Genomic DNA, 23588 nt, shown 5'->3' with positions numbered 1-23588 from the left:
CTTTATGAGGTCATTTTACTTGGACAGGGTAACTGTATCAGTCTACTTTGTATCCTGAAACAAAAATATAACTGTATTCTCTTTTCTAACAACACATTATAGTATGTATTTGTTGGGAGAGAGGTTTTCACCCCTACTACTGCATCTGAAACCGGGAATTAGTTAGTATTAAAGCTTATGGCAAAGTAGCTCTGTGCGACTTTGAAGCAGGAGGCAAAGCCTATTGTCCTGGAGCAGGTTATGATTCCTCTTTCCAGAATAAACTAGTTTGTGCAGGAAACACTTAAATGAGGGAGGTCGATCTGTGAGCAACAAGCTGATGATGAACTCTGGGTTGTGAGAGGTTGCCCAGAGATAAGGCACTGCTTCAGTCCCCAACAGCCTCCCCTTGGACAGACCCACTGGTCCTTTGATCTTGCTTAGAATCATAGAATAGACTTAAGTAGGCTGGAAAAGACCTTTATAAAGTCCAATCCTTACCCCAGCACTGCCAACGCCGCCACTTACCCATGGCACTGAAGGCGTCGTCTCCACTGTGTGAACACTTGCAGGGACGGTGACTCCGTCAGGGCAGCCTGTTCCAGTGCCTGAGCACCCTTTGGGTTAGGAATTGTTCCCAACATCCAGTCTAAACCTCCCCTGGTGCAGCTTGCTCCAGGCTGAAAACAACCTGGCATCAGGGAAGGTCTCGTACACCCGGTAACACGCGAGGCCAATGCGTTTTCCTGAATAATAGCCCCTTCTCCTCACACTTCGCGCTTTACCATCCTTAAACCTGCATTTGAAGCTCCCCACTCACCCGCCGAACAGGCAGCGTGTTCCTGCCGCGGCCCCTTTAAGGGAGGCGGGCTCGGCGCTGCCTCCCGGCCGGCTCAGGGCTGTTCACTTCCAGGTCGGGGGAGGTGAAAAACGGGGAAAAGGCAAAAAAAAAGGAGCCGTGCTCCTGGACCCGGCTCGCTGGGCGCTTCAGTCCGGCTCCCAGCGCCGCGATGGTGAGTGCGCTCCGCGGGCCGGGCAGCCGCTGAGGGCACGGGTGGGCTTCGCTGTGGTGCAGGTGAAGGCAGGGAGGGAGGCAGAGGGAGAGGCTGCCCCCGCCGCCTCAGGGTGACAGAGCCCGGCTGCGGGGCGCTGAGGTGAAGGGGCCATTATGGCGGCGCCGCGGGCCCCGCTCTGTCAGGCGGGCGCGGGGCAGGTGAGGCCGTTGGCTGCAGCGGGCGTGAGGGGGGCACTGGGTGCGCGCCTCTCCCCCCAGCCTTCCCCCCTCGCCCCTGCCCGTGCTGAGGGGCAGAACCGGGAACGACCGGCGGGGCCGCGGCGGATCCTCGCCGCCCGCACACGCGGGGCCGGCAGCCCTCACTCTTGTGTAACCGGTTATATAAACGGGGCGACCTAGCCCCGGCAGAGCGGAGGTTGGAGCAGTGCGAGGGGGCAGCGGTTCAGCCCTGCCCGTGGTGCCCCTGCATCGCCTCAGCGCCGCGAGGGTCATGGTCGACCCGGCCTCGCTGCCGCTGACCAGCTCCTCTCACGGCACCCTGGGGGGGTCGAGGACCAGCGGCTGCGGCCGGGGTCCCGCCCCACAGGAGCGGGGGGTATGCCGGCGGGTAGAGCCCCTCATCCGGCCGGCAAGGAGAACACGGCGGGGCAGGACAGCCATCTCTGCCTCCTCCAGCACATGCTTCCCTGCAGTCTAGGTGCCCTTCAGCCCTCAAACAGTGCTTTTCCATTGTGGCTTGCTTTGTCCAGGGGCTGTCTGGAAAGAGCCGTGCCCCCGAGAGCATGGGTTTTGTGGTATGCACGGTACGTGGGCCTTGCTGAGCGGTGTGATGTGTAGTAGCGTGCTCTTACAGCATGGAGCTGGCCAAAACTGGCGCTGGAGAAGGAGCCCTTCTCTATGTGAGGTCGGCCTTGGAGCAGACCATATGGTTGCTGGTTTGGTAGCTCCTCTGTTCGAGATGAGTGTGCATATTTTGCCTTTAAAGGAGTAGCAGGACCTTCCTGGGTTATCTAGGTGCACCTTTTGTTATTAAAAGCTTAATTTCATTTAGTCCCTTAATAAGCTTTTTGTTTTAAAATAAGTACCTTTTGCGCCTGCTATTCTATTCAGTGGTTGAGGGAGAGCTTCTTTGTTTGATGTTTTGGAGCTATGTACTGACATGTAAATGTATGGCCAAAATTCTGCTTCATGGCGTTCCTGTGCACCTTTGTTGCTGTGCTGGCACTGTGCTTGACCTTTGTAGCTTTTCTTTTGTAGCTTTGATTCTGTGTTGTATTTATAGGTGGCATTCGTATCTCTCACCTTTTGAACTACTAGCCTGAGAAAGCTGGTTTTGTTTCCTACTCCAGATAATCCCCCCCAGCATTCTAGTAGTTGTTTTGTTCAAACTGAAATGGTGCAGGTATCTCAACATAAATAGCCCCATGAGGTCTCGGAATATCATAAAATGTCATAGTACATCCTTGTTTTGGCTTGATGCTTCTCCTGATGACTTTTTTGGCAGCCTCACATTGCTTTCTTCTGGTTAAGCAAACCATTCAGGTTCTTCAGTCATTTCCAATTGATGAACTCATATCTGAAGTTCTTGAAATACATGGCCTCACTATGTAGTTTTAGTGTGACACTACTTAACTTCAGACCTTTTGTGATCTCTGCCAACTCTGTATCACTAGCAACCAGCAGTTCCCACTCGTGCCAGAATAGTTAATGTTAAATTTGAGTTCTGAGTGTAACTTTCCTTGAGTCTGGTTAATAAATTGCCTGTATCTATTTCATCCTGTTTAAGCAGGATAATCATAAAGTTTTCTTCATAACGTAAACCACAGAACTGTTTATTTTTCACTTGCCTTTATTAGTGCCCAGAAGAATTTTGATGACTGCTGAGTTAATATTTCTTGGTTTTAAGAATGTTAATTTAAAAAAAGTAAGTAAAGTTTTGGGGCTGTGGAGAGATGGAAGGTGGTTAGAAACATGGTCTGTCCAACACAGAAAACTAAGGCTCTAAATTATCTCTTATTTTCCTGCTAACTCTGAGAAAAATAACCACCGTGGTCTGAAAAGTCCTTTCTCCTGTCCTCCATCTCCTTCTTTGGGACTTCAGAGAGGAAAAAGACAGATGGGCCCGGTATACACTGACTTTACACATGGAGTTTTGTCATAATGAGTCTGCAATTGAGTATGAATATTGAGGACTACATCATAGAAGTGGCTCTGTTTGAGCTGATATTAGTATTTGTTTTCCAATAAACAAATTGTTTTATTGAGGTGGGAGACCCCCATCCCCAAAAAATTACCTGTGGAAAAGGTTTTCTTTTAATGAGTCTTTAAGACACAAAGCCAGAAGGAACCGAATGTTTCAGTCTGGAGTTGGTAGGTTCACAATATGTACGGTGAAATGGGAACACACAGCAGCGAAATTTGATTTCTGTGTGGAGTTAGATTGGAATTACTGATGGAAAACATGAGTTAAAACTGTCTCTTCTTTAGTTACTGTCGCATAATCAGGGGGTTGTGTGGTGATCCTTCCCCAAGGAACAGGATTTTGTTTTGATACTCACCCTCAGCCAGTTAATCTAGAGATAATGTCTGGCTTAAGATCCTCTAACTTATTCCAGGTACTTTAATGCATCCCGTTAAGCTCTTTTTTCTTTTTAAGTGCATTTTGAAATATAGGTTAAATATATTCTAGCAATATTTGTAGTTGATTCAAGGAGTTTTTAAAAGAAAATGTGGAGGATGTTGTTCTCTTTGAGAACCTTTCCAACTGCACTAGTGTGTGAGCTATAAGCTGACCTGGGTAACATCATGTTGAAGTAGATATTGCATTTCAGTCCAGCAGTGTATTGAATTACTGTCAGATGCCAGCAGCCATGCAGTTTACTCCCCCTTCACCTCCCTGGACACTTGGTTGGTTGTTTGTTTGCTTGCCTTGGTTATATTAAGCACATTACAAAGTTACCTGCTTAAAAGAATTAATTTAAATAAGTCTTAAAAAGCCCATCTAAATGCAATTGTTCTACTTTTTTTGTACTATTCCATAAACCAGTTGTTTTTTGTGTGTCATGTTTCCCTTATAATATGCATTTTAGCTAATGAGGATGCCCAGACTTGAATCCTGTAATGCGGAATTCTGTGGTTTGGAGAATTTATTTTAATACTTATTTTCTTGCCACTGAATTAATTTGATAGAATGGAAGAAACTAGGAGGTAACAGAGAAGTAGCAGATAATTAAGATGGCTATGAAGAAATCAAATACACATAATATTTTCTACTCAAATGTTGCTGGATGATCTTCATTAAATTAAAAACAATAATCCTGAGCTATGGCTGACACACATTTGCAGTGTCTTTTTGGGGTATTAGAACCAGAAAGTGAAATGAGCCAAAAATAAGCACCAGCTTTCTTTTCAAGTTGTCATTCAAAGCATAACTAGAGAAAGGAGCCACTTAAATCCTAACCTAAGATCTTAAATACAACTGACCATGTTTACTATGAGGTTTTTAACTAGGCAATATCCTCTTTAAGTACAGGGAAGTTCAGGAAGGGAATGCCACAAGCTCACATAAAAGGTTTACAGACTGCATTCATGCAGTTCTATTTCAGTAGCAGACAGTCTAGAAAACGGTTTTATGATGTTTGTCAAGGGGTTTTATTAGATACAGATAAAAACATTTCACCTATCTACCCAGGTCACCTCAGGAGCCTTCCTGAGGTGTGTTTCTTCAGCCTTTTGGCAGAATTGAAGAAACATCATGAATGTCTGCTTGTAACTGGTATAGGTGGAGTTAAAAATGACTCTGTGGTGTTTGCAAGTGTAATTGATCCCTGCTTGTGGATTTTGCTCCCTTACTGTATGGAGATGTCCTGCAGGGACTTTTAAAGCAGTTAATTCACACGAGAATTAAAATGATCTCTGAATTACAGATTGGCTGGTTAGAGGTACTGGTTGAAAAAATAGTATTCTGAGTCATATGCTAATGGTCTATCTGCAAGGCTAAAATTTCCCACTGGAGGTTGCTCACTGATACCCAAAAGTGTTTTAATTTTTCTGGCAGAAATTGCGGAACAGGGCCAGAAAGAATGAAGGGAGGCAGGATTCTGGTTTTGTCATGTTTAAGCATCAAATTAGAAGCATAAGATCTAATGGGAGATGAGGACGTCTTTCTCAGTGGGAATAGTTTTCATATGCCTTTCAGTAAGGATTCTTATTTCTGTTTGCATCTGCAGCTGTCACACAAATCCTGAGCAGGTGCATTAATTTCAGGTTAAAAAGAAAACATTTAAGAAAAAATGTGCTAATTCAAAGTAATTGGTTAGGTTTTTTCTGTTGAGTACTTTGGGTGTTGTTGCACATTTTAAAGAAATAAAAGATGTTCAGATTTCCTAAGTCTGCCCTTTCTTTTCATATCAGCCTAAAGTTGGAGGCAGCCAAATTGCTGTTTTGTGGTAATACAAGCAAATTGCATCACAAAGTAAATTCTGTTTCTTCAACAATAAAATATAATAAGCTTTTTTTAAAAAAAACAGCAAACCCCAAACCTAAGCACTTAAGGAAATGGAGTCAAAGGAGTTGGAAGTTCCATGTCAAAAGCTGCAGAAAGAGCTTGTATTTGAATAATTTGGAATTCCTAGTTCCCAAACCTGTACTTAAGTCCTCAGCTGCTCTTAAACTGCAGTCTCTTATTGCTGTCAGTATATGATTCATTAAAGATAAGTTCCATTCCATCTTTGCCCTGAATTAGTCCCTCCCAGTCTCCAAATATATGCATCTTTTTTTTGGGAAGACTTATTTCTGTCATTTTCTTTATATTCCTTCTATATAACCTTTCATATATATCTCTACTTCTGTGATGAGCATAGGAGGCAAGAAAAGCAACAAAAGAGAAATTAAATGAGCTAGGAAAGAAAGGTGAAATTATCCAGAACTGTCAGCATGAAAGGGAAGCTGCAGTTTTTCCTACAGATGAGATCTGGCAAGGGTTGATGCTGTTATTTTCAATATTGTCTGGGGGAGTATGTACCAGTCACTCGCCCTTCTTTTGTGTAGTGCTGGGGATGATTCACAGTGCGGCGACTCATTCTTTATGTTGATTAATCTGTGTGGCTGAAAACAGTAGACTATTATTAGACATGGAATAGAAAACCTTTGAGGTTTTCATGTATTACTGTACAATCTCAAAATCTGGAAGAAGAGTTCAAATTTATATTCTGCCGTGTCCTTTGTACCCTGGGTTGTACTGTAGATGATTTTTAAGTACTTGGTGTAAAAAGGTGGAAGTTGGTATCTGTAAGTAGATAACAATGAGTACTGTAATACTTGTTACTTTGCTGCACAGAATTTGGGATTAAAAAAAGCTCTTTCTGAGTTTCCTTTTTCAATATAAACTTCTAAGTGCCCTTTTCAGTATCAAAAATTGCTCCTAACAATATATGAAATTTATCTTCATTTCTAATGTATGTCAGTAGTAGACTTCTAATATGAGTTGACTTAAATGGAAGATTTAAAGAAATAATTTAAATCAAGAGGTAAAATTTGATTTAAATTCTTCTTTCAGTCTGTCTTACTTGCTTAATTCCCAGTATACTTCATAAACTCAAATGATCTTATCAGCAATTACTTTTCTTCCTCTGTGGATGCAAGCAAGTCTCAGCATGACAGACCAGACCAGCTGTGGTTGTTGGGGTGACTGGAGGAAGAGGCTGCTCATCAGTTTGGCCAGTTGTTTATTGTGTGACCCAATATTTTACTGTTCCAATGAAAATCAGACTATCAAATAATAATGATTTGCCTAAAAACAACATTATAGAGTAATGGAAGATCCGTAGATGGAGGTGATGATTTGACTAAATCTCCTTTGTTTCATTGTGTTTTGCATATGACAGGAGGAAGCTTCTCCTTATTCTTTACTTGATATATGTTTGAATTTCCTGACTGCCAACCTAGAGAAGTTCTGCACAGAAAGGCAAGATGGAACACTGTGCTTGCAGGAGCCAGGAATGTTTCCTCAAGAAGTGGCTGATCGACTGCTGCAGACAATGGCATTTCATGGTAAAAACAATTCTCTGTGGGATCAGTGAAAATGTTTTATTGGAATGTGCTACTGAAGTTCTGTTTTGTTTTGGAGTAGGATCTGCTGTTAAAACTGTGTCCCTTAATCTCTTAACAGAAGATTCATTATTTTTGTTTTTCCACAGCTCCAGCTCAATGTTGCATTGACATATAGATGGTTCTAAATAGAAAGCCCTTTAGCTTGGGTTTATGATTTTAATGTTCCTTCAAATGAACCTCCTTTTAATAAACCTTTCAGTTGCTGAAAAAAAATATTATTTGATTGTGCCACTTTGAGCAGCACTCCAATAAAATATCTCTCACAGAGCAATGAACTGAATTTTCTTTACTGTGCGTCCTTGTGATTAAGCTAGGAAATGATCTTGTGATTTTAATTAAAATAGCTTCTCATCACTTCTAGCACTTTTGTTGAAGTGGAATTATTTGCTGTAAAGTAGTCAGTTTCAAGAGTGGTGTACATATCTATAAAGAACACCTTGTGGTGGTCTTACGTTTTATGTACTGGCATATTGTGTTCTCTGTCAGCACATCTTTGAGGAGAGGGCTGCCCTCTCCTTTGCTTGCTTTAAGCATAAAAAGAGTGAATGTACAGATTTCCCTGGAGGAGAGGCAGGAGATCTGTTCCTGAGGAGCCTGGTTATTTAAAGAGATGAAACATGACACTAGAAAAATCACTGTAAACAAGACTAAGTACCCAGTCCTATAGGTGCAGATTTGATTAGGTCTTACTGTGCAAAAACTGGCATTCTAGTTTTCCCAAGTTATTCTAGTCATATACAACAGAAGGAATGTTCCTAAAGAAAGGCAAATTCAAAAAACTTTTACATCTTCAACATATATGACTTCCTGATAAGTAATTTTTAGAGTAGTCCCATGAAATCAAATTCAAGGAAACTGAATTTGGGGCTGTTCATCCTGGAGAAGAGAAGGCTGCGTGGAGACCTCATAGCAGCCTCCCAGTATCTGAAGGGGGCCTACAAGGACGCCAGAGGTGGACTCTTCATCAGGGACCATAGCAACAGGACAAGAGGCAATGGGTTCAAACTTAAACAGGGGAAGTTCAGGTTAGATACAAGGAAGAAGTTCTTCACTGTGAGGGTGGGGAGGCACTGGAACAGGTTGCTCAAAGAAGCGGTAAATCCCTGGCAGTTCCAAGGCCAGGCTGGACAGAGCCTTGGGTGACGTGGTCTAATGTGAGATGTTCTTGCCCATGGCAGGGGGTTGGAACTGGATGAATGTAAGGTCTTCTCCAACCCAAACCATTCTGTGATTCTATGAATTACCAGAAACTTATTACCAGTACTAGTAGTGATGCAGGCAGTTCCAAACACTGAAACATCCCAAACTGTGTCAGAGTGTGGGATGAAAATATAGCATGCCAGGTCAATGGGATGTGGCTAAGATAGACCAGGGAGAGAGCTTAGCTTGATCCTTAAATGAAAAGATGGAGGACAAAAAAGAAAAAAAGAGAAAAAAAGAGAGAAGTAATTTAGCAATACTTTAACAAATTAAATGGAATAAATAATGATAATTTGTTCTGCTGAGTACTAGTTGTTTTATCCCATACTTTTCCTCTCTCTGCAAAAGAGGAATGCCCCAGCTACTTTGTCAGAAATACCTATACTGTTTGCTCTTTGGAATGGTCTGCAAATCTTAGTGTTAATTTGACTTTGTCACAGCGAAAATCAGTAGCTTGTGACTTAAATCCAAACTATAGTGGAAATTATGCTTTTATTCAACTATATTGCATTTTCAGTTCTTTTTTTATGTTTGAAATGCTTGATGATGTGAGATAAAAACCAGGGGTGTTGATATAACCCTCTAGATTGAAACTAGAAGGATGTATTCTTCCTATTCTTTTTATGTGAACGCTTGTGCAATCTCACCCTTCTCCTATGGCTTTTTATAAAGCAGTAATCCTTCTGTTGAGAAGATGTGAGTAAGAAATCTTGGTGTCCTCAATACATTTTGGGATAATCCTGTGCATGGAACTGAAAGTATTATTTCAGTTAGGATGTTGTCAATATGCTAGAAAAAAAAAGACTACTTATGCAGAATTATTGATACAGAGCAAAAAGATAATCTCAAACAAGATTGTTGCATTTCCTTTTTTCATTGCTGTCTTTCTTTCCTTCCCACCCTTTCCTAGTCCTCTTTGAATCAGTTCTTAGGATTCTTTCTTGCTTTCAGCTTGTTCCTGAGCAACACTCCTGCCTTCTTCATGAGGGATATATGGAACTTAATTATCTCAGTTTAGTTTATTGATTCTACTTACAAATTCATTCAAATGCTGAATTAGTCAATTGAGTTAAAGCAAGATGGGGGCTGGTCATTGATTGCTGTGACACTATTTTGAGGTTGACTAGGGAAGAATAACTTTCAGAAATGTGGAAAACCTTTTTTTAGCACATTTCTAACTGGCTCAGTGAGAAAATCCAGAAATACAGCCAGCAGGCTGAATACTTTGGAATCATATCCACATTTTATTTATTGCATGTTTCATGTTCTGAACCAAACAGGTAATGTGTGCATACTACATCTTAATTCATCTAGCCTACTCTTAAACCTGGAAAATACTGAAGGTGAGATCATAAACTTAAAAGTGGAATATCAGACTTGTGGGACCTGTGTCATAAAGGTCTGAGAGAAACTACTTTGCAGTTGTTTTTCTTTGTTAACACCTTGTATCCTTGAAGTGATGTTCTGTACCACTGGAGCCAAACACTAACACTGTTTTCCAACAGGGCTTCTCAATGATGGAACTGTGGGCATCTTCCGAGGCAACCAGATGCGTTTGAAACGAGCCTGTATCCGAAAGGCGAAAATCTCTGCTGTGGCTTTCCGGAAAGCATTCTGCCACCACAAGCTGGTGGAACTTGATGCTACTGGGGTGAATGCAGATATAACAATCACAGACATTATAAGTGGACTTGGCAGCAATAAATGGATCCAACAAAATCTGCAATGCCTAGTGCTGAACTCACTAACTCTTTCTTTAGAAGACCCATACGAGAGGTGCTTCAGTCAGTTGTCTGGGCTTCGTGCATTGAGTATTACCAATGTTCTGTTCTATAATGAGGACTTGGCAGATGTTGCTTCACTTCCTAGATTAGAAAGTCTGGATATATCAAACACCTCTGTCACTGACATAACAGCACTTCTTACCTGCAAAGACCGACTCAAGTCTTTGACCATGCACCACCTGAAATGCTTGAAAATGACCACCACCCAGATTCTGGATGTAATAAGAGAACTAAAATACCTGAATCACCTGGATATTTCAGATGATAAACAGTTCACATCAGACATAGCTCTTCGTTTACTGGAACAGAAAGACATCTTGCCTAACCTGGTGTCTTTGGACATTTCTGGAAGGAAACATGTGACAGATAAAGCTGTAGAAGCATTTATTCAGCAGCGACCCACAATGCAGTTTGTAGGATTGCTTGCTACTGACGCTGGCTACTCGGAATTCCTAACGGGAGAAGGAAACCTAAAGGTTAAGTGGGGGAATTAATTTTCCTGAAAAATTACAATGTGCAGAAAAAAGAGAGCTAATCATTTGTAACAAATGCATGTGGGTGTTTCAGAATGAGGCTGTAGGTTTGTTTTTTAACTGTAATTTTTTTAACTGTTAAAATTGTAACTACTGACTTTTATGTCAAATTCCTACTTGATTCTGGCATGGATAATGCTGAATTTACATAATGCTGTTGTAAGAAGCATCTATTTTCTGTGCCTTTTCAGTGAGCCCTAGGTCTTGATTTCACATAGCAGATCTAAGAGAGCTGAACCTTGTCTAGTCTGAAGTCATTTACTGGAATAATACTCTCTGATTCCAGCACAGTAGCAGTATGTAAGAGGTGGAGGAAGAATCTGCATGAGCTTTGAGCAGTTCGTGATTAACACAGCAGATATAATGAAACTTAATAACTGAGCTGCTGCTGTCCTCCATCACCACTTCTGTTTCCTATTAAAATACTTCTACCCATCTTGAAAGGTCTTTTGGTGTTGAACATGTAAGAAGCAATTACTTAGGATGAAAAACTTCCTCTTCTTGAACAAATCCTGAGTTGCTTAGCCCCATAGTTTGAGATGATGCTTGCTGAAAGTACATTTATTTGTTAGTGCCAGGCAACACGATGTTGTTCCTTGTTCTGTAGATTGTGCATGCACTTACTGGACAATGAACCTATCCTGTTCCTGCAATGAAGGAGTCAGAATTAAAAAAAAGGGGTGGTTTAGACCTGTCAGTGGTAAATCATCTTTGACTCTGAGTTTTGGTTTCTGCTGTGCCGTGAGGATGATGGAAACTGCAGAGGGTATGAGGAAGAGTTTGCATAGTGTATCCATAGCTTAGTCTGTCTCCTATGCAAGTTGAGTTTTGCACTTCAGTTTTAAAATGCAGAGTGCTGTTGTTATAGGTAAGTGAGGTAACACAGCTACACAGTTGTGTAATCTTTGTCTCCTGGAATGTTTGACAGTTGTTAACATCAGCTGTCTTGAGTTGTCACAGCTGATAGTGCTCGGCATGAATGTTGAAATCAGTTGTTGAAGGAAAGTTCCCATTTGGCGTGGTGATGTATGGCATCAGGAAATTATACCTCATGTTTGGATAAAGTAATTAAATGTAATCTTTGTTATTTAGAATGTGTTTCATTAAAGTGACTGTGCTGTGAAAAGGCAGAAAGGAAGAAGATTCTAGTATTGTGAAAATCACGAGGGACTTGTAGCAGTGTAGTTAGCAATGTAGCTTGCATTTTTTAATACTGTTTTAAGGCATAGATGTCAGGAGTGTAAAGAAGAGACTGTAGGCAGTGACTGGGGTTTTTCCTTTCTTCTTGTAACTATACTGAAATATTCAGCAATATTCAGTTGCTTAGTTAAGGTACTGCTAAAGAATACCCAGGACACAGCACTTGTGCAGACAGCAGAAATAAATATTGCTGTCTTTCCAGTGGTCCAGTGCAATTTGGTTATAGAAAATCCTTGAAAATGGAACACGAGGCAGACATTACTGCTGAGAACATGCAGCCCAAGTAGAAATTCTTCATATAGTGTATAACTGGCTGCAAAACATGTCAGTAAATAGGATTGCCTTGTTCTGATCAGGAGAGAACATAAAGCAAAATCCAACATGGTATCAGTTCTCTCAAGGCTGTAATATACTCCTGATCTAGCAAGTTTAAAAATACATATATACAATACAGGATGCACAGAATGTGACACTTTAATCTATGAGCATTTACTTCCCTTACGTGGCACAGTAAGTAGAACAAGTTCTGCATGCTTCCCTAAGAATTAAAAAAAACCCAGAGATTGCAGCAATGATTCATTAAGTAGTAGGACTGAGGAACAAACAGTACAACTTAGAGTTATCAAGTAGACAAAATGGAATTAAATGGAAAATACAGCAGATTGGGAAGTGGAAAATTTTGCAGCTAGTTGCTGATTTAATATTCTGAATTTAAGCTTATATTAGTTAACAGCTCATAGCTTCTAATGCAGTCTTTGCTGAATTTAGCTCATTGTTTAGTTTTCATATGTGCTAAAGTCTGGTTTTAAGAACTCTTGCAGAAAGCATGATTTAGTTCTTTAATAGGGTGCTGGCAAGCTGTTGTTACAACTTACAGGAAGCCTGATGTAGACAAAGAATGGAAATACCTTTTTAATGCCAGAGGTAGAACCCAGAGCCAAAAATTACAGCTGAAATACCACCTTCATCAGTTTATCAGCTGCATTTCCCAGAGCATTCAGTTACAGATAGTGCTTTTAGGCATTTGGTGCATCAAAAGCAGCTTTTAGTTATGAAGCACAGCTTTTAGTTATGAAGCACAGCTTTTAGTTATGAAGCACTGCTTTTACTTAGTAGTTTCATACAGTTCTGCTTAAAGACATGACTGAGGCCTAATTTTGCTTATAATGTGGATTCTTCTTCATGAGAATGTCTGAAGATTGTGTAGGTCTGGATTAAGATGGCCTGATAAAGTAATCATTGGGTTACTGATGTATCTGGTAAAAATATTGCCACCTTTGAAACTGCAGCTTTGCACTTTGTTAAGAACAAATATAAAATAAAATTATCACATCTGGAACTAAAGATTACTTCTCTGTTTGTAGGTGTCAGGAGAAGCAAATGAAACGCAGATTTCTGAAGCACTGAAGCGTTACAGTGAACGGGCTTTCTTTGTGAGAGAAGCACTTTTTCATTTATTCAGCCTGACACATGTAATGGAAAAAACTAAACCTGAAATTTTAAAGGTAAAAGAATATAGCTTGGATGATTGTCATGTGTTGTTCTTTAAGCTGAGCCCAGCCCTCAAACCCTGGTATAAACCATTTTATAAGTTTTTACATTTTTGAATGTGATTTTTATGATTGAAATTGTAATGATAAATAAAAATTAACAACTATCTAAAAAACAATTAAGTAGAAGATGCCCTGTAGTGTTTTATGTTAGGTAAAATTGATCTGAACTAAGGTATAGTATCTAAATTTAGTAGCATCTGAATTTTTTCCATGTAATTTTGAAGATAATATGAAGTCTTCTTCAGATGCTGAATTCTGTCCTTAAAACATATCTACACTGGGTGAAATCAAAGCTCTGTCTAGTCTTATTCCCAGGTACAGCAGTGACTTCTGCTGATGCTTACAAAACAGTAACAATAAGGAAGGCATTCAGTGATACCTAATTCCACTGTCACCATCTAGTATGACAGCAAGTGAATAAGTACCATTACTGTTCTATATTGTGTTCTAACTTGGAAAATCCTAGAAATTTCTGTAGAAATCCATTCTAGGCATTGGCTTCCCGTGTGTAGAATACCAGAGATGGTTTAATTTTTACTGTGATCATAAAAAGAGGCATCAATGGGACAGATGATTTTTGTTTTCCTATTCTCTTTCATGTTGAACAAGTGACCTTGAATTTTCTGGCCTCAGTATCAGAAAGACTTTGGCAATTCATAGCCAATATGAAAAACACTTTCTTAAGTTAGATCCCAAACAACATACATGGTTGGAATTATATTTCCAGCTTCAGGAAGAAGCTGCAAAAGCTCTCTCTTGACCTAGCAGCTTAGGATATGATCTGAAATGGCTGGTTTCCAAACAACAAGCAACTACATCATTACCATTACACTGCACAAACTGTCCTACCTCACTCATCTCTGAAAGGGTTTGGTGTTGTTTTTATCCCAGTGTGTGTATAGCAAACCCTGGATCTTTCTAGGAATCCCTTGCATTCCATGCAGCCTCTCTTTTGACAGGCTGCCATAACCTGTGCAAAAGGACTTGGAGAAATAGAAGTTGTCAACTTTGCATCACATAGCAGAAGGCAGTGTTCCTCCTGAGATGTAAAATCACACCAGATGGATTTTTCCCTTAAGTGAAAGGGAGAAGCAGAAATTGGGTGCTGTGAGTCATTGTGGCCTCAAGCAACAGTGGATTGCTCTTGGGGTATGTGCGCAAATGTCAAGGAACTAACGTGGGCAAAACTCTTGTGTTTCAGCTTGTGGTTATTGGAATGAGAAATCACCCCCTCAACTTGCCTGTGCAGTTAGCAGCAAGTGCTTGTGTCTTTAATCTAACCAAGCAAGATTTAGCAGCAGGTATGCCTGTGCGACTTCTGGCTGATGTCACTCACTTACTCCTGAAAGCCATGGAACACTTCCCAAACCATCAACAGGTAACAGACAACATTTCTTTATTTTCTGTAAGATTCCCTGTTTCTTTTGGATCTTAAAAGGATTCTCCACACCTCATGACCTCATGGAAGTACATGTAATGATTCATAGCAAGAAAATACTCTGAAATATGTATGTGTCTGATGAAGTAATTCTTTTTCCTCACAGCTACAAAAGAATTGCCTTCTTTCACTATGCAGTGACAGAATCCTTCAGGATGTTCCATTTAACAGGCAAGTTTTATATGTCAGTTACAGCAAGTTGTAGCATTGCAGAATATTCTTGCTTTGTTATTGTTCTTTGGGAAGGTTTGTTTCTGGTCTCAATTTTGCTCAGTTTAAATCATTCCAGTGTGCTGAATTTATCTGGCCTATATTGTTTTGGGCCTGTAATTTACAATTGATTATAGGTCTGAAACTCCTTTGGTATACAGGTATTTTTTACTTCACCTGATGGGTCTATCACTAATTGTGTGTAACACAAGTCAGGATTTCTCTGAGGAACTATGAGATTGCTTTTCGCAGAGGTTTTTCTACTTAAACATATTGCCTAAATGCTTTGAAGTGTATTGGTCTGATGCTTCAAAAGATTGTGCCAGATTTTTCCTCTTTCTTTGGAAGCAATTCCTGTGCACTTTGATGTATAATTAGAAGAGACCCAAAGACAACTCGGAGCTGACTGAGGCTCATGCAGTACCTGTAATTTCACGGTATACTACTTTGTTTTGGTACAAAGCATAATACTTCCAGTTTCTTTTGTCTTGTATGCGTTTCTATTTGATGTGTTGTCTCTGTACTTCTTTCTTGTACTGAGACTAATGAGGCTTCTGAGAACTAACATTATTCATACCTTCCAGGTTTGAAGCAGCCAAACTTGTTATGCAGTGGCTGTGTAATCATGAAGATCAAAACATGCAAAGGATGGCTGTAGCCATAATTTCCATTCTTGCTGCAAAGGTACAAAATACAAACTTGTGATTATAGGGTAATATTTCTAAAATCTGGACAAAAATGTTGATGTGGTTTTATTTGTTTACAGCTTTCAACAGAGCAAACAGCTCAGCTTGGTGCAGAACTCTTCATTGTTAGGGTAAGTCAGATGCTTTCCTGACAGTTGAAAATACCATCCTCTCCAGCTATTCATTCTAACAATATTCCTAAAGGTGCATAAGGAGATAGAACTCTTAAGAACACATTAGCCTGTATTCATTTGAAAGCTTTTTAGAAGGAAAAGCCTAGAGAATTTGTTTGAGATAGTATCAGAGACAGTAGCAATGAGATGTATTGGCATAGTTAAAAAGAAACTGAAGGGGGAAAATTGGGCACAAGCAATACAAAGTAAAATAGCAACAGATCTCTTAATTTGTCAGATAAAAGATGCCCAAAAAGAGAATATTTGAAGTAAATGATAAGTGCTGGCAATGTTCATGTGGAATCCAAAGTTCTGTGGATGGTTTTGTGCCATCTATAATAGTACTACATATGTAATTATGATGAAAACAAAGGAATTCATCTGACAGGCAACCATGTTTAAAGGAGAGGTAAAAAGTTTAGTATCTGTTTTGGTTTTGTATGATTTGACCCTAAACAAGTAGATCTTTGCTATGCATTATCCCAGTAGGTGCAGAAACAAGCAGAGGAGCCAATACATTTTTTTTGTGTGTGTAATTATAACTGGGTTTTTTCTGTTTGGTTCTTTTTTCAGCAACTTCTACAAATAGTTAAACAGAAAACAAATCAGAATCTTGTAGACACTACCCTCAAGTTCACACTGAGTGCACTTTGGAACCTCACTGATGAATCACCAACAACATGTCGGCACTTCATTGAAAATCAAGGGCTAGAACTTTTCATGAGAGTCTTAGAGGTAAGGAGTACAGTTTTGGTGGTGGGTTATCAACATAGGTCTATAGGTAACATTGTTTCAATAGTAAACATAAATGGTTACCTATAGTTTTTCTTTTTTCCACAGTCTTTCCCATCGGAATCATCCATCCAACAGAAAGTTCTTGGACTTCTGGTGAGATGAAAAAGAAAACTTGCCTAGTTTTTTTATGTTCTTTAATCTTTATAGTGCCAGTTAATCACAACTGACATTTGGTTTTGATTGTTATACCAGTTCTCCAATAGCACTAGTTATATTGACATTGATGGTTACAGTAGACAAAAAGAGCTTTTAAGAAAGGACAGAGAGTGAAACTTCAGATGAGTCCAAATGCACAGAGTAGGTTGAAAATCAGTGGAATTCAGAATTGTGCACTGCTGAAATTGTGTTTGACTGCTAAAAAAACTAGCCTTTAGTTTAGTGTAATCTGCATGCTAATGGCCTAAATTACTAATGAGGAAAAACCTCTTTGTTTTGAGGTAAATTCCTACACTAGACTGAAAAAAAATTCAAAAGCAAAATTAGTATTTTGGCACCTGGTGGTCACCTGGATGTATCAAGATCTCATCCTGGTGTTTACTTACACAATGTAGTTCCAACTTAAATATTTATCTCACTGGTATCATATTCTTTCTGTTGATATTTTCTCTTTCCCCCCCCTCCAGAATAACATAGCTGAAGTTAAAGAACTCCATTCTGAACTAATGTGGAAGGACTTCATAGACCACATCAGTAAATTATTGCACAGTGTGGAGGTGGAAGTCAGCTACTTTGCAGCAGGGATTATTGCTCATTTGATATCTCGAGGAGAGCAGGCCTGGACCTTAAGCCGCAGCCAGAGGACATCTCTCCTTGAACAGCTGGTACAGAAATGATGGTGAATTTTATCATACTCTTTTATGCTTTTTTCAGTGTTTGTATTTAACAATGAGTGTTCTTGGTTCTGTGTTTTGCAGCATTCTGCAATCTTGAATTGGCCAACCCCAGAGTGTGAGATGGTGGCTTACAGGTAACTATTGTCTTCATTTAGAGTTTGGAAAATAAAATAAAGCAGATTTAAAACTTTCACCCAAAGCAGAGTGAACTGCTGGTCAGATATGGGTTTTGTCCAGTGGAAAATCTCCTGTTGGCTTAAAATACACAGCGTGTTAATGTTCCCATTGTGACCAAAGAAAGTTAAGGACTCCTGTAAAAAACAAACGTATGTTATTCTGTTGCATTCCTAGTAAAGATACTCAGCTGCATGCCTAAAAGATTCAGACACAAAGCCTAAGCAGTAAGGCTGTGCTGGCGAGCTCTAGGTTAGCATTGTCTGTCCTAGATAAAGAAGCTTGAGGGCAGAAAGTACAATTAGATAATTACTGCCCATCTAGTCTTTATAATTTCCACTGGCTTTACTTTGGGTTTTACGGAGCAGGAGGCATCCAAATGCCATAGTAAAGCATATGATTTTAACTAGTATATGATCTTAACTCACTGCATATGATTTTAACTAGTAATTGCCTTAAACATTAAAAGGCTTGCCTGCTGCATTTAAAACTAGTTTATCAACTGTCTCTCCTAGTTAAAGCTGTAGCTGAATGCATAGACAACATGTGGCCTCTGAAGCAGTAATATCTAGTAGTAAAGTATGTTGCTGTTCTCCTTTTCTTACAGGTCTTTTAATCCATTTTTTCCACTACTTGGCTGTTTCATGACACCTGGTGTACAGTTATGGGCAGTGTGGGCCATGCAGCACGTCTGCAGCAAAAATCGTATGTATTAAGATAGTATCACCCTTAAAATTTGTATTAGTATATTATTCATTAGCCTTAAATGGGGAAAAATGAGAATTCCTAGGGTATTCTCTCCTAATCCTCTGTGAAAACTATATTTAGGCCTTGGCTAAACGGGGCAGGGGAGGAAAGTAATAGAATTTCTTTATATCCTTTTTATTTACTGGAATTTTACTGTTAAATGCACAGTTTTCATCCCAAACTTTGGACATGTGTTAAGATTAACTTAAGTTTTTGGCTTGCGAAGTGTTTTTACTCAGAAATGTGAATATTAATAATGGGCATCAATTTTTTTTAAGAGCAATGATTACAGTAGTTAATGATCTGTTCACTATCAGAACACAAGTTTTAGGTAATCCTCATTGCTAATCACCTTTTTGCAATAACTTGCTGTTAACGTGAAACTCAGTTTCTTGATTTGTCTTTCCTATCTGCACAGTGAGAACACCAATGTCTTGTTTGTAAAATGATTTGGGGGCATGTGATGAAATACCCAAATGTTGGGGAAGGAAATAAACCCCCCAAACATTACCTAAATGTAGGAGTAATAAACCTTCCTGGCTTTTCATGCCCTTTTTGGTTTCGACATTAAGTGGGTATGATATGAATGTGTGTATTGTCATGAACTTCTGCCAGATAGAAAGCAGCTTTCCTCTGAAGTATTAGAAGTATTTTCTGTGCCTGCTCTTTTAATCTTCCTGATAGCAGTATATTATGCTTGTTTATCCCTGTCCCATAAACCATTATTTTTACAATGAGGAGACATCTATTTGGGATCAAACAAAAACATTGCATGTTATGTAATTGCACCTAAGTGCAAAGTATTGTGAGGACTTTTCCCATGTTGAAGTAGGACTGTTCTGACAAAGCTGTCGTACTGGTCAGACCCTGGATAACAGTTTTTGATTAAGATCCTGTAATTTCTCTTCGGGCCTCATATACGTTCTGTTTATTTTTAGCACCTATTTTGTGGTGTTGTAATCTGTGAGCTTTCAACATGCCACAGATGTTTGTGTTGATAGTAACTGCTGTGTAGTATGGAGAGGCTGGAAGTATTTGGTGTACTCCTGATTTGAGATCAGGATGGTATTCCTGAAGTTTAGTTCTGATGGTAGTTGGTGCCAGAAGCTTCTGGACAAAGTTGCAGAGAACCCAAATGTAATAAACTACTGAGGGAAAACATATTTAAGTTTAAAATTTATTTATTTGATGCTTGGCACCAAGAAAACTTTTTGTCCTGGAGAGGGGATGCATTTTGTTTTGACTTCCTCTTTTTAGCTGAAGGTGGAAAGTAGTCTGGAATTAATGGGATTGATTTTTCTTGTTTATTTTTTCTCCTTTTGCTGTTTCTCTGTATTATATGAGCTAACTTAACAAAAATATTAGTAGCACTGCAGTAGATGTGATCCCCAGTGGAACACTTAATGTCAACATTTAGACAACTCTGGTGTTGCTTCACTGAATGGTGAAATAGGGCACATGTGAGGTAACACTCTGTGGATTGCATTACAGTACTCCTGACCTTTATGTAACAACTTTTGAAGCTTGCAAGTTACATTAAATGTATAGGTCTTTTTATACCTGGTCCCTCCTCGTAACACTGGAGCTGATGTAGGTATGCTTTCAACTTCATACAATCAATAATGAAAATGGAAAGAAAAGTATAATTTTGTCCCTGAAAAGGCATTCATAGCAGCTTCAAACTAGTTGAAGGGCACCATCAATAGTGTTTGGCAAACTGGTTTTGAAGGAACCAGGTCCTGTTTGCTCACACAGGCCTGTTCAAGTGATGTGATATATCTGAAACCATTTTCTGGTAACTTTTGTACCAATGTTTTGGATGAAGATGATATTTTTACCTGGATACTCATAGATATTGTAGTATTTTAAAATACATATATATATGCACTTAAAATACCTGTAGAGGAGGTGGATAGAGAGAAGAAATACTATGCATATTACAGGGCACTTTTCAGTCAGCTAAGACAGACATGGAAGCACACCTGATTACAACTGGAGTCCTGTCCAAACACCTCTGTTCTCTTGTCACTTGGTAAAGTACAAATGCATTTCTGCAGACAGTTTAAGGAGTGTCCTAAATGCTGCCTTGTCTAGGAGATGAAAGTGGATTTGAATCACTGTTTCCAGTGTCTGCTACATTTACCCTAGATAATGGTTTTTAATTCCCTTTTTTAAATCTTATTACAGCTGCCAGATACTGCAGCATGTTAATTGAAGAAGGTGGTTTACAGCACTTATACAACATCAAGGAAAACGTCCAGACTGATCCACACGTCCAAAGGATTGCTATTGCCATCCTAGATAGTTTGGAAAAACACATTATGCGTCATGGGAGACCCCCACCCTGTAGAAAACAACAACAGAACAAAACAAACTGAATGCTGCAGATATAGGAATGTAAAGTATTGTCTCTGTAATAATCCTTTCTGATGTGTGTGTAGTTGGAGTAACTTGTAACACTGTGGTCACCATTAAAGTGATTTGCCAATAATTGTGGTACCCAGGGCCATGTACGGTAACCGTTGGTGAATGTCAACTTTAATGGCAATCGCATATGCAACATGTAAAGGGTCACTGCTTGAGCTGGTCACATCTCTAGGATTACTGCTGGCTACAAAGATAGGGACTTGTACAGATCTGGCAAAAAGATTTCTAGGAATATCTTGTTTTGTGACCTCTGGGAGAGAAAGTTATTTCATCCCTATGATTGCTCTTCATAACACTGTTTACCAGTTTGGTGTTTGAATAGAACTGTGTGGTTGTGAGATTCAACACTTTTACACATTAAAACAAAGGTACATGCATGCAGGTTACAAGAGACTTCTAACTAAGGCGACCAAAATGTCCATTGTCTCGTAACCCTTCTAAACACAAGTAGGGTCTTCAACTTCCTTTTCCTTTTGCCTGCAAGCTGTGTTCTTTTCCTGACTGCCAGAACAATGCCTCTTTGCAGTTCAGCTCTCCTGAGCCCTCTGCTCTCACTAAGGCGAGGACCAGCATTGCATCAGGGAAAGGGGAAACCTGCTAAAGTAAAGCAATAGAAACAGGATTAAAATGAGACAATACTGAAAGGATGAGGTAAGCTTGAGATTTTAAATTTGGTAACAAGAAGGAGGTTTTGTTGTTGTTTGACTGCTTTTGGTTGTGTGTGATATCTTTCGTTTTCAGAATACTGATAGGGAAAGGAGAAGGCTCATTAGAGCAAAATACTGACTTGTCTTCATCATGAAGGGGGATTGCATGTCTTCGTAAGAGGCCCAGGATATTTGGTCACCTTATTTATAAGACTAATGATTGCTCTGTTGTTTTCTGTAAAAATTCTGTCAGTATTGTGCAGTGAATTATATTTCCAAGTCATCACAATGCAAAATACCACCCAATGTTCTATGTAAGCCCTGTGTCAATTGCTTTTTGTGGAGTGTGTAATTTTACATAAAGATGCTAATTGTAACAACTTCTTTCTTTCTACGGGTTTCAGTGATGTGTTGAATGAAACATATTGCACAGCATACAGATGCCTGATAAAATGCAAGTGATGGAAGCAAACTGCATGTTCATTCAAATTCAGTTTAATTTCAGGTATTGTTTTTGTTTATCTGGTTAGTCTCCGTATTTCCATGGCAACTGACTGATATTCAGAGACACTTCTGTAAATACATTAGTAATGAATTAAAAAAGAAAACATGTTTGGTAGTTTATTTGCAGGGATGGCTGCTTCATGATGACCATTATTTTGCTATTTTTAACTCCTTCCTTCTCCCAACCCCCATCCTTCAAATAAAAACATCACCTCTAATGTTCAATAATCTAGTTAGTGTGTATTTCAGTAACTTCAAAAGGTACGGATCCAGTAATTTAATCAATGTTGTGGAACTGCTTTTTGTATGAAAGCATAATTTGGCCTGCATAATTTTCATGTGTGTATCTGGTTATATACAATTTTCTTGATTTGGTTGTAGGAAGGTGGTTTAAAAAATGAAATTGGGCCTGCAAGCCTTTACCTACCACCCTTCTGAGCTGTCTGCCATAGGACTTCTGCTATGAACTTTCCGTTACATGAAATGGCACACAAAACTTGTCAGAATTGGTGTTAATAGAATAAAAATAAATCAATTGCTACAAGATTTTAAAATAAAGATGACAACTCTCCTTACAGTATTGTTTTTTCCTAGTAACAGGAGAACTTGCTGAAGTATCTTAACTAAAACTGTGTGTGTGTGTGTGTGCGCGTGTGTGTTGAGGGAACTCTTCTACTAGATGCAACTCAATATGAATGTGATACAGTCTCAGTCAGATGGTGAAGCTGCCACTTCATGGAGTTCTGCAACCAGCAAGTACAGAGATTGTAAATAATTTTCCATACCCTTCTTGTTTTGTTCCCCCATACTTCCAGCAGTGAGCAGAATTCTCTTAAGCTGAAAAGTATGTATAAATCCACTACACTGACTTGCAGTTACAGAAAGATCTCTTCACATTCCTGCCAGAGTAGGATAATTCTGGAAGTGACCTTTAAACTCTTGCATTTCACCTGTGGCATTTGACTTTTTTTTAAAGGCTGAAGATCCTGACTCTGCTTTACCTTTGCAGATCTTTACATAGGAAACTTGTATATTTGTAATCTTGTAAGGTTACCTTAACCACAGAATTGCTGGGTTAACTTCTGGCACAAGGGAAATTGTGTTTTGGTTTGAGACTGTCATAGAATCATAGAATAGTTAGGGTTGGAAAGGACCTTAAATTCATCCAGTTCCAACCCCCCTGCCATGGGCAGGGACACCTCACACTAAACCATATCACCCAAGGCTTCATCCAACCTGGCCTTGACCACTGCCAGGGATGGAGCATTCACAACCTCCATGGGCAAGAAGTCATACCAGGAAGTGATGCCCAGTTCCAGTGTGGTAAGCTACTTCTTGTCAAGTATGTATTTGATGATCTGTGATATATTTTCTAAAAATATATTTCCCTAGCTCTGCCAATTCACTTTTGCTTGAAAGCTCCAGTCTAAGGAAGTGAGAAGCTGTAGAGTTAAACTATGCAGCATGTCTTAGTGCTGGAGAATCTCTAAGCAGGAGAAAGTAACTTCAACTTCCAATCAAGCAACAGAGGAAACTAGGTGATGGGAGAGGGGTGACATGCCTGTGATGCCTGGCATAG

At 39.5% G+C, this 23588-nt stretch overlaps 1 protein-coding gene across 1 annotated transcript; it reads left to right on the top strand.

Moving 5' to 3' along the window:
• The first annotated feature begins 879 nt into the window (after positions 1 to 879).
• Positions 880 to 22580, top strand: LOC101872631 (protein zyg-11 homolog B). Its single transcript, XM_005151136.3, has 14 exons — positions 880 to 992; positions 6880 to 7045; positions 9811 to 10565; positions 13187 to 13327; positions 14577 to 14753; positions 14920 to 14984; positions 15608 to 15707; positions 15790 to 15840; positions 16456 to 16617; positions 16723 to 16770; positions 17301 to 17498; positions 17592 to 17644; positions 18292 to 18389; positions 20619 to 22580. The coding sequence occupies exons 1-14, from the start codon at positions 990 to 992 to the stop codon at positions 20807 to 20809; spliced, it is 2208 nt and encodes a 735-aa protein (XP_005151193.1). The 5' UTR covers positions 880 to 989; the 3' UTR covers positions 20810 to 22580.
• The last annotated feature ends 1008 nt before the right edge of the window (positions 22581 to 23588 follow it).

Source organism: Melopsittacus undulatus, chromosome 6 (genome assembly GCF_012275295.1).
Source record: "Melopsittacus undulatus isolate bMelUnd1 chromosome 6, bMelUnd1.mat.Z, whole genome shotgun sequence".
NCBI classification, from domain to species: domain Eukaryota; kingdom Metazoa; phylum Chordata; class Aves; order Psittaciformes; family Psittaculidae; genus Melopsittacus; species Melopsittacus undulatus.
The sequence above is the reverse complement of the archived record's forward strand: the minus strand, read 5'-3'. Positions and strand labels throughout refer to the sequence as shown.

What these genes read in the sequence shown, in the direction of transcription:
- LOC101872631 (XM_005151136.3), top strand. An exon ending in GCAGACAATGGCATTTCATG is followed by an intron (nt 7,046 to 9,810) that starts GTAAAAACAATT and finishes GTTTTCCAACAG; the next exon opens with GGCTTCTCAATGATGGAACT. An exon ending in CATCTCTCCTTGAACAGCTG is followed by an intron (nt 17,499 to 17,591) that starts GTACAGAAATGA and finishes TGTGTTTTGCAG; the next exon opens with CATTCTGCAATCTTGAATTG.